Source organism: Merops nubicus, unplaced genomic scaffold (assembly GCF_000691845.1).
Source record: "Merops nubicus isolate BGI_N331 unplaced genomic scaffold, ASM69184v1 scaffold29651, whole genome shotgun sequence".
Lineage (NCBI taxonomy): Eukaryota > Metazoa > Chordata > Aves > Coraciiformes > Meropidae > Merops > Merops nubicus.
Window position 1 is genome coordinate 5,753 of NW_008588089.1, and position 9,574 is coordinate 15,326.

Here is a 9,574-nt window from a genome sequence, read left to right on the forward strand (position 1 = left end):
CCCGCACCATGACCAGCCCTCCCAGCTGATGGGCCTCAGGCAACTGGAGGGACTGGGACATGGGCAGGATGGATGCCAAGGATGCTGTGCAGAGCTGCTGCCTCCGAGCAAAGCCAGAAAGCTGAAGACCACAGCTGTTGGGAACACATCCAGGCAACAGGCATGAGGCTGGCACAATAGGTTGGCTGCTAGAGGAGTCCTTGTGCGTACAGGTTCACCAGTCTGGCTCCTGGTGGAGCCAAACCCCAGGAGTGCTGCTCCCAGTCCTGAGAAGGTCATGGCCTTGCCTCTGTGACCTGACGAACACAGAGATGCCATGGCGAGGAATCCATCTCTGGCCTCCTGGCTGAGCTCCGTGCATGTTGTGAGGAACCAGCACTGTAACCACCCTGAAGTCCACAGCTCGGTCACTGGGTGCGGACAGGCTCTTGTGTAACGTCCACCACTCCCAGGCCTCTCCCTGGAGATGTCCTGCTCCCAGCCAGGCTGGATATCACCTCGTGCTTCCACACCCACAAGCAGCCACAGCCTGTAAGGCAGCACCCACACACCTCAGGGCAGCACAGCCACGATGGGATCGAGTCCGGCTAGGAGCCCAGCCCTGGGAGGAACATCTCTGGCCTCCCAGCGCTATGAAGATGCGTAGGGACCAGAGAAGAAAAATGTTTGGGGTCTGTGCCTCCCTGGGTGGACAGGCCTGGTATCTACTGTTGCAGCACGAAGCCCAGTGATTGACCAGCTTTTATTCAGTAGTTGCATGGAGTGCACCTTGAAGTGCAGCTCGGGGAGGAGTCCCAGGCTCTCCTGCCACTCTTGGAGTCCATGGAGACACACACAAGCTTTACAATGCGAGACAACAGAGTGGTCAGCGGGACCCGGCCCGTCCGCAGCCCCCAGCCCCTTCTCCACCCACAGGCTGCCTCATAGGTGGCTCGACCTGTTGAACATCAGCCATCTGGGCTCCGTGGTGGGCAACACCTTGTCCTGCTCCTCCGTGGCCATCAAAGGCTGCAGCTCCTGCTGCTCAGGCGCGTCCGGGCTGCTGTCGCTCTGCAACCGGCCGCTCTTAGAGACGTGGCTGGGGAACTGGAAGCAGGAGCTCTGCTCTGGCGTCGCCTGGCTCGCGGGCTGGGATTGCTCCTCCAGCACAGGGCAATTGAATCTCCTGTGCTGAGGTCCACTCTCGATGCCTGGAGGGGACGCGATGCTCTCCAGGGAGGAGATGCTTTGGTTCCACGCCTTCTGCATATCCACGGGCACGATCTTGGTGGTCTCAGAGGAGATGTAAACAGCCAGATCAGCCTGGTCTCCTTTCCATGGCAGCTCCTTCTCTGCCAAGGTGGGTGATGGTGGGATGATGCAGGGGCTGGGGCAGACATCCAGGCTGCCTGGGGATGCAGAAGAGGGGACAATGAGAAGGACCTTGCACAGCTCCTGGTCTCTCCCTGGGCCCTGCAAACATCGCATAGCCAACCACTACTGAATGGCCAATGGGCCCAGGGATGCAGGAGCCACCAGGGAGGCTCTGTTGTGCTTCCAGAGCCACGGAGAACAATCATTCTCCCATTCATGCTCTGCTGACTCTGGTTTTGCCCAGGCCAAGGTAACTTTGCTCCCCAGGCAGAGTGAGGACAAGCTCCCCAATGGAAGCTACCCTGGCGTGGGAGCATGGGTGCCTACCAGGAGTTGTCTTTCCCTGCAGGACCTCATCGGTGGCTCGAGCGATGAACACAATCCCTTCATCATCCTCCTTCTCCGTCTCTGAGCTATCGCTCTCCTCTTCCTCTGAGCTGACCATCACCAGGACAGGAGCTGCAGCCAGATGGAGGGAGCTGGTTTAGAGGACAGGGCACCCTGTGGGGGAAGGACTGCACCCATTGGAGAAGGACTTGTGCTAGGACAACCGTGAGTGCTATTGTGCCACTGAGCTGGTAGTGGGCAGGCACAGTGGGCTGCTCCCATCCCACCCCACCAGGTCCCCTTGCCAGGACCTGCAAACCTCACCTGTCACTGGCCTTACCTGCCTCCTGCCAGGGGACATCCCTGTACGTCTTCCCGTTGGGTGCCTCACTGCTTAGAGAGACGTTCTTCTGCAAAGGAAGAGGGAGGGGCTCGGACCTGCCCCGTTGCAAACCCCTAACCCCAGCCCAGGTGGCCCTGCAAGCCAGGGTAACCCCAGGGACATAGACTCCCACCCCAGCTAGATGACAGCTGACAGTCAGTGGTTATTGCATCTTCACGGCCCTGCAACAAACAGCTTGGCTGCAACAGCTTCAAAAGCCTCCCAGTGAGAGAAGACACCTATTTAGGTGCAGTGCCACACTTCTGAGCCTGGATCTGCACTGGCGTTCAGGCTGCTTTATGCTGAGCACTCTTGGAAAACAAATGTGGGGCTTCTCCAGGGCTTGGGACCACTTTGCCCAGGGAAGAGCCACCCCAAGGCGGCGCTGACGTGGTGAGGACATGTGGGCACACAACGCGCTGCCCCACAGCACCTCACCTACACCCCACAGGACCTCTCTGTCTGCAGCCTGGGAGAGGCCCGATCTCGGAGCTAGGGAAGAAGCAGGAGGTTGAGGAGCACTTGCCTTTTTCCGGCCCTTTTCCTTCATCCTGGCCTTGCTCTTGGAGGAGCAGACGTTGTGCTTTGTGGACTTGAAGGTCTCCAGCCGCCTCTTCATGTTCTGACGGAAGATTTCTTTGTCTTGGCGCTCTTGTTTATCTGGAGAGATGAAGTGACGGCTGTAGCTGGCCTTGTACTGGCCGAGGGAGAGGCAAAGAGACAGAGGGTGAGCAGCTGGCCCCAGAGGGCATCCTCCAGCCCTGCTCCTCTCGCCAGTGCTGCTCCCCTCGGGGCACAGCCAGGGAGTGCTCACCCGCCGGCGCGGCTTGTAGAGGCTCCCTCGCAGCACATGGTGCATGGCAGCGTCCTCCTTGTCCCGCCGGCTCCGCACCGTGTCGATCACCTGCAGGTCCAGGCACGCCCCGCTCCCGCTCTCCCTCCTGCGGGGCAGATGCGGGGACATGGAGATGGGAGAGGGAGAGGGAGAAGGAAATCAAGGGAGATGGACGTAGACATGGACATGGATATGGACATGGAGGCAGATGGAGATGGAAGGAGATGGACATGGAGGGAGAGGGAGAAGGAAAGGGAGAAGGAGAGAGAGAAGGAGAGGGAGAAGAAGAGGGAGGAGAGGGAGATGGACGTAGACATGGACATGGATATGGACATGGAGAGAGATGGAGATGGAAGGAGAGGGACATGGAAGGACATGGAGATGGAGAATAAGGAATATGGAGATGGAAGGAAATGGAGGGAGAAGGAGATCGAGGAGAGGGAGATCAAGGGAGATGGACATGGACGTGGAAATAGATGAAGGTGGAAGGAGAGGGACATGGAGGGACACAGAGATTAAGGGAGATGGAGATGGAGAGAGATGGAGAGACAAGGAGAGTCATGGAGATGAAGATGGAGATGGAGGGAGATAGAGATGAAGGGAGATGGATGAAGATAGAGCCAGAGGGAGATGGAGATGAAAGATGCTCCATGCACACATCCCGCCAGACCCCGCCAGCTCTGGCGCAACCCACCCCCCAGGAAGAGCGCAGCCGTGGGGGTCCAGCAAGGTCTGCCCAGGGGCTGAGAGGGACATTTGTACTCACAGGAGGTTTGTGACCGATGACTCCGACATGGATGTGCGGCTGGGCATGGAGGGCAGTGCCAGCTTGGCAGCTGAGAGCACATGGCCACCCTGGGAGGTGGGAGGGCAAGGTTGGCATCGGGGCAGCAAGGACCCAGCTAGGTTGGTGGGGTCCTTACTACCTGCTCAGAGGCTGCAGGAGTGGCCATATATGGAGGGGGACCACCGCCCCAGGCCAGCCAGCTCCTGCCAGGGCTGTCCCACTGCCCAGCTCCCACAGCATGCCCCTACCTGGTCGACAAAGCTGATGGCATCGCGGATGTTCAGCTTGTAGTAAACATCCCAGATCTCGTCCCTCAGCCTGTAGGCAGATTTCCGCATCAGGAGCTGGCTCAGGTACTTCTTGTCAAACTGTTCCCACCTACCACGAGATGAAGACACAAGACACGGGCAGTTTAGCTGCCACGGGGTACCAGGGACCCCCTGCAAGGTCAAGAGCATCCAAAGCATGGTAAAAACAGGCTGGGCACATAGGACCTGGTTGTGCCCAGGGACACACTGCCAGGGAGAGAGGAGGGGAGGGGACATGCTGACCCTTTGTCCCTGCCCAAGGGGAAGCCAGAGACCGGGGCTCTTTCCTCCTCAGCCCATCCCTGGAGTGCAGCTCCATCCCTGGAGAAGCACAGGGCCATGGCCACCCCATGGCCACCCAGCAGCTCCACCATGGGCCACCGACGCCAGCTCTCACAGCATCCCCAGCTGCACCCGCCTGACCTCTCTCTGGGATGCTTTTGGAACCTCAGCCTGCTGCACAACAGCAGCCAGATGGTTCCCTTCCAGATGGACTGATGGAAAGACATGCAACCTTCCTGGTCCTCCTGCCCTGCCTACAGCAGGGATGTCCTCCAGCTGGAACCCTGCAATGTCCCCACAGATGGCACACATCCTCCACCCATCTGATGGCCAGCAGAGGATCCTGGCTAAGAAACTCACTTGTCCCGCCAGTAATGGTAGCCATGGTGCCCCACAATGTCCTCCACTGCTGCCAGGATGTGGTCAAAGGCCTTGAGTGAGAAGAGGGTGAGAGCTGTGGCAGAGCCATGCACCACCCTTGTCCAGCCCCAGTGGTGTGGCAAGCCAGGCACCTACATGCTCATGAAGCTCCTCGTTCAGCGTGGGCTTGTGGTGGTCACTGCGCTTCACCTTCAGCCATGTCACCAGGGGTTTGATGGTGAGGCCCTGGAACAGCAGGAGAAGGCAAGGGAAAGACTGGGAGGGCGAGAGGGAGCATAGCTGGGCCATGGGGAGCAGAAGCAGCATGAAGTGACCAGGGACAGCCATTGTGCCAGCCACGTGTGCCCCGACCAACCCAGCCCCTCAGGCCATGGTCCTGTGTCCTGGCAGGCAGGGACCATGACATAACACCCCACCCACCTTCTCCCAGGCTTGCAATCGTGCTGCTCCCCTTGCTGGGGCGCAGGAACCCCAGAGCCAGGAGAACAGCCTGGCCAGGCACATGCCACTGCTGCTCTCAGAACCAGTCCCAGAGCAAGAAGCCAACAGGGAAACAACGTGGGGCATGGTGACAGCCACACAGCGGTCTGTCATACCAACCTGCTGGTGCCAGGAGGCACCCAGGACCAAAGAGGTCCTTTAAAAGAGGCACTTGCCCCAAACACATGTCCCCAGGCCCCAGCCTGGCCACCCAGGCCAGCTCTGCGACAAGAAGGCAGCACTGGAGGAGGACATGGTGCCCATCCTCACCTGCACAATGACAGTGAAGAACACCACCACAATGGTCGTTGCCACAAAGTAGTCCTTGGCTTTCACCTTTGCCCTGTCCAGCAGGATGACCAGGGCGAAGGCCACAGCCCCGCGGAGGCCACCGTATGACATGACCACCTGGTCAATCCTGTCCAGAGGGATGAGGCGGAAGCGGTTGAGCACACAGGTCTGGAGAACAACCCCTAGGGAAGAAGGAGAATGTGGGATGCCAGCAGAGCCCCATCTGCTCCTGGACGTGGGACAAAAACCCAGCCAGGGGCCATGGCTGGCCTCATGCCCCAGCCTTTCTTGGGGGATACTATTTGGCATGAAAAGGGCTGGGTGCTACCAGCCTGAAGCACAGTGAAAACACCAGACTGACCCACAGCTCTGAAAAGCAGGATAAAGAACAGGGTGCCCAGCACCAGTGCTGTGTCCCATGCCCACTTGGAGGTATCCACAGCCGAGATGCCCAGAAACATGAAGATGATGGTCTCCGAGCTGCTGGCCAGTGTCTTCATGGTGTACTTGACGGTGGTGCGGGATTTCTGGGAGATGTTGGCTTCCACGTACTTCTTGCAGCAGATCCCACAGAAGGTGACTCTGCAGAGGGGCGGGAGGAGTTGGCGTGACCCTACAGTGGGATGAGGAGCAGGCCCACTCGCCCCCTCTTGCTGCTCAGCACTGCTCCCCTGGCTTCCTGGACACCCCCGTCCAGGGGCTACTCACGCCAGGATGGAGGAGAGCGAGACCATCTCGGCAGCAAGGTACGCCACGTAGGCCAGGAGGAAGACGAAGAGCGGCTCAATGATGCGCACCCGCTTGGTGAAGCGTGTGATCAGGGCCAGGAGGAAGGCGAAGAGCAGCCCCACAGCCGTGCCCCCCAGGCTCACCAGGAAGAAGGAGGCTGGTGGGGAAAGAAGACTCATCTGCACCATAAGCAAGCGAGTCCAGATCCTGTGCCCCATGACCACAATACGCCGGGCTGGCCAAGCCCCCTGCTCCCATCCAGGTCCACCAAAGCACCTCATGGTGATGGCCAGAATGTGGCCACTGCGATGGAGGTGGCAGAGCTGTGGTGCTCAGTGCCCACCCCCCGGTACAACCGCACCTGTGGAAAAGGTGGAGGTGCTGGTGGGGCACATACTCACCTACCCCCTTCACGTAGTCCATGGCATGGATGTGCGCTGGGCCCAGCTCCACAAAGGAGTTGAAGACCTTGTACAGGACCTGCAGGCAAGGCAACACCTTGGGGTACTGCCCTGCCTTGAGAGGGGCAGCAGCTGCAGGCAGGATGGACCCTGCAGAGGAGGCCTCGCCTGCCCCAAATCTGCCAGGCAACACAGTTCACCTTGGCAAGCAAAGTCCCCCAGGGCCAGGAGAGAGGAAAGACCAAGAGAGCGCGGCATGGGTCTGCCTCTGGCTTGGGGAAGTTGCCTCTGCCCATCCCGGGGGACGCCAGTGTGCCCTGGCCCATGTCAGGCTCCACGTTATGGTCCCCAAGCTCCAACTCACCACGGTGACAGCGTCATTGAGGAGAGACTCTCCAAACACGATGATGAAGAGGGTCTCATTTACATGGACCTCTTCGAAGACGGCCAGCACTGCCACGGGGTCCACAGCTGAGATAAGGCTGCCGAAGAGCAGGAAATCCATGAGCCCAGCTTCAACGCCAGGATCTGCTAGGACAGAAGGACCAAGCTCAGGCAGACCATCCGCCTCAGAGCCCCTCTCACCAGGCTGAAACAGGCTTGTCCCTCAGCTGCTCCCAGTGACTTGGCTGTAGAATCCCAGCCTGGAGAGCAGCGGGCTGAGCCCGGGAGTGCTCCCAGAGCTCCAGGGTGCCCTAGGCAAAGCGGGGCTCACGCTGCGACGAGGGGAGCAGGGCTTGGATAACCCCTTTGGCACTCAGGTGCGTTGCTGACCCACTGGCAGGGGTGGGTGCACTGAAGGAGGCTCAGCAGTCCCACCTCAGGACCAGGCATCAAGAATTCCTTGGGGCTCAGGAGGGCTCAGAACAGAGCCCGGGCTAGGCAGGGCCAGTGGCTCCAGCCGAGGACGGGGCACATGACAGCGGGCCAGCAAAGCTGGCCAAGGTCGGCAACGAAAATAGCAAAGACATGAGTCAGCCCGGCGCTGAGCGGGGCCCGTCTGTCCCGCACGCGCAGCAGTCCTGCCAGAACACCTCCCCAGCACGCCAGGCCCCTGCTCCTGCCATGGCTCCTGGGGATCCCTGTCAGGGCTGGGAAGTAGGTTCTGAACTCGAGGGTGCTTTGCACCTCCAACCCATCTTTTGCGGATGCGTGGTCTGAGCTGGGCGGCCCTGTGCACCCACCCATGAGCCCGGCTCGGTGCAGCCCCCAGAGCGCGGTGCCGGTGGTGAAGGAGTTCCAGAGCGTGCCCACCACTGCATAGGTGAGGATGGCACCGATGTTGTCGAAGAACAGCCGGCTGGGCATGAAGTAGCCCGAGTCTAGGACAATGGGGGGCAGAAGGAAGAGGAAGAACATGTTGGGCTCCAGCTGGTACTCGGCTTTCTTCGCCACGGCCAACACGATGCCCCCCAGGCCCAGGCCCAGCAGGATGAGGAGGCAGCTCTCTGGGACGATGGACGTCACCTTCCTTGACAGGTGGAAAACTAGAAGGGAAGGAAGAATCATAGAATCACAGAGTTGTCTAGGTTGGAAAGACCTTTAAGATCATCAAGTCCAACTGCCAGGTCACCACTAAACTGTGTCCCTCAGCACCACATCTCCACATCTTGGAAACCCCTCCAGGGATGGGGACTCCACTGTCCCTGAGCAGTCTGGGACAGGCCTGGACAAACCTGTCAGTCAAGACATTTTTCCTTATGTTCAACCTAAACCTCTCCTGGCACAATTTGAGGCCGTTTCCTCATCCTGTCACTTGTTACTTGGGGCTATCAGGTAAGACCAACCCCCACCTGGCTCCTACCTCCTTTCAGGGAGTTGTAGAGAGGCAGAAGGTCTCCCCTGAGACTCCTCTTCCCCCACTTTGTTGCCCTTCTCTGGATATGCTCCAGCCCCTCAATGTCCTTGGAGTGAGGGGCCCAAAACTGACCCCAGGATTCAAGGGGCAGCCTCCCCAGTGCCCAGTCCAGAGGGACAATCCCTGCCCTGGTCCTGCTGGCCACACTAGTGCTGATACAAAGGGAAGGAGAACATCAGCCAAACGTGCACATGGACCAAGCACCTCAGATCCACAAGCTCCACAGAAGCGTTAGCTGGTGCATGGTGGACCCCAGGGAGGACAAAGGAGCACCTACACCTGCTTTGTGACCATGTGTGAGCAGAAGACCTTCCAGCCAGCTCCCAGGCCAGGATTTCAGGTCTCCCTGGCTCTTTGGGACCTCGCTCTTCTCCTCAGGCCAAGCAGCCAGGCACTTTGCTTTCCTTGGCCTCCGGGAGCTGCAGTTCCAGGCTAAAAGCAGCCAGCGCACTTTTGGAGGTCTCAAGAAGGCAGTTCTGGTTCACAGGAACGTGTTACCCCTCTTAGAGAGGAGGGTGCTCAGCCCTGGTGACGGGGTGATCCTGTTTGCAGCCATCAGAGCAATCCCTGTGGTGCGAGCCAGCCACTCTCCATGCCACAGCACAACCTCTGGCAGCTCCCCGTGTGCCAAGCACAGGAGAGATGCTTTGGAAAATCAGTTTATTCCATGCAGGGTTTGGACCTGATCTTGAAACCGCCGTGGAACAGGAGATATATTTTTAAAGCAAGCAGATTACACCCTGGTATTAATCCATCAACGATGTGGTACAAGCCAGCAGGATGTCACACCAGCCAGTGTAGGGGACCTGCTCCTTGCTCCTCCAGGCAACCTTTACCCAAGGCCAGGGAGTCCTGTGTCATCTCAAATCATTCCAGCTTTCAGGTGGGCAACCCCTCACCCCTGTGGATTTCTCCTCCTTAGCACAGGATGCTGTGGTTTTGCTCCCCCCCAAAGAGCTTGGGGAAAAGGCTGTCGAGGGTCACAGCCAATTTCCCCCCCCCACCATCGCTGAGTTCCGCCATCGCTTGTGACATCCAGCCCAGCTCTCTAGCATGACTTGGCCATCTGATGAAAAATCCTTCCCCTGGAGAGTGGATTCCTCCAGGCACTGCCAGAGCCACCTCTGTTTTTGAGCGCCAAGCAGGTACAAGGACGTCAG

The 9,574-nt window shown here is 59.1% G+C and overlaps 1 protein-coding gene across 1 annotated transcript; it reads right to left on the bottom strand.

Moving 5' to 3' along the window:
* Positions 1 to 921: 921 nt before the first annotated feature.
* Positions 922 to 8,065, bottom strand: SLC9A5 (solute carrier family 9, subfamily A (NHE5, cation proton antiporter 5), member 5). Its single transcript, XM_008949171.1, is given in 15 exon segments — positions 922 to 1,388; positions 1,681 to 1,854; positions 1,902 to 1,983; positions 1,986 to 2,090; positions 2,589 to 3,003; positions 3,664 to 3,752; positions 3,933 to 4,062; positions 4,635 to 4,705; positions 4,791 to 4,880; positions 5,406 to 5,608; positions 5,788 to 6,008; positions 6,135 to 6,312; positions 6,557 to 6,635; positions 6,921 to 7,084; positions 7,741 to 8,065. Coding segments are annotated over 15 exon segments (2,793 nt in total).
* Positions 8,066 to 9,574: the final 1,509 nt, after the last annotated feature.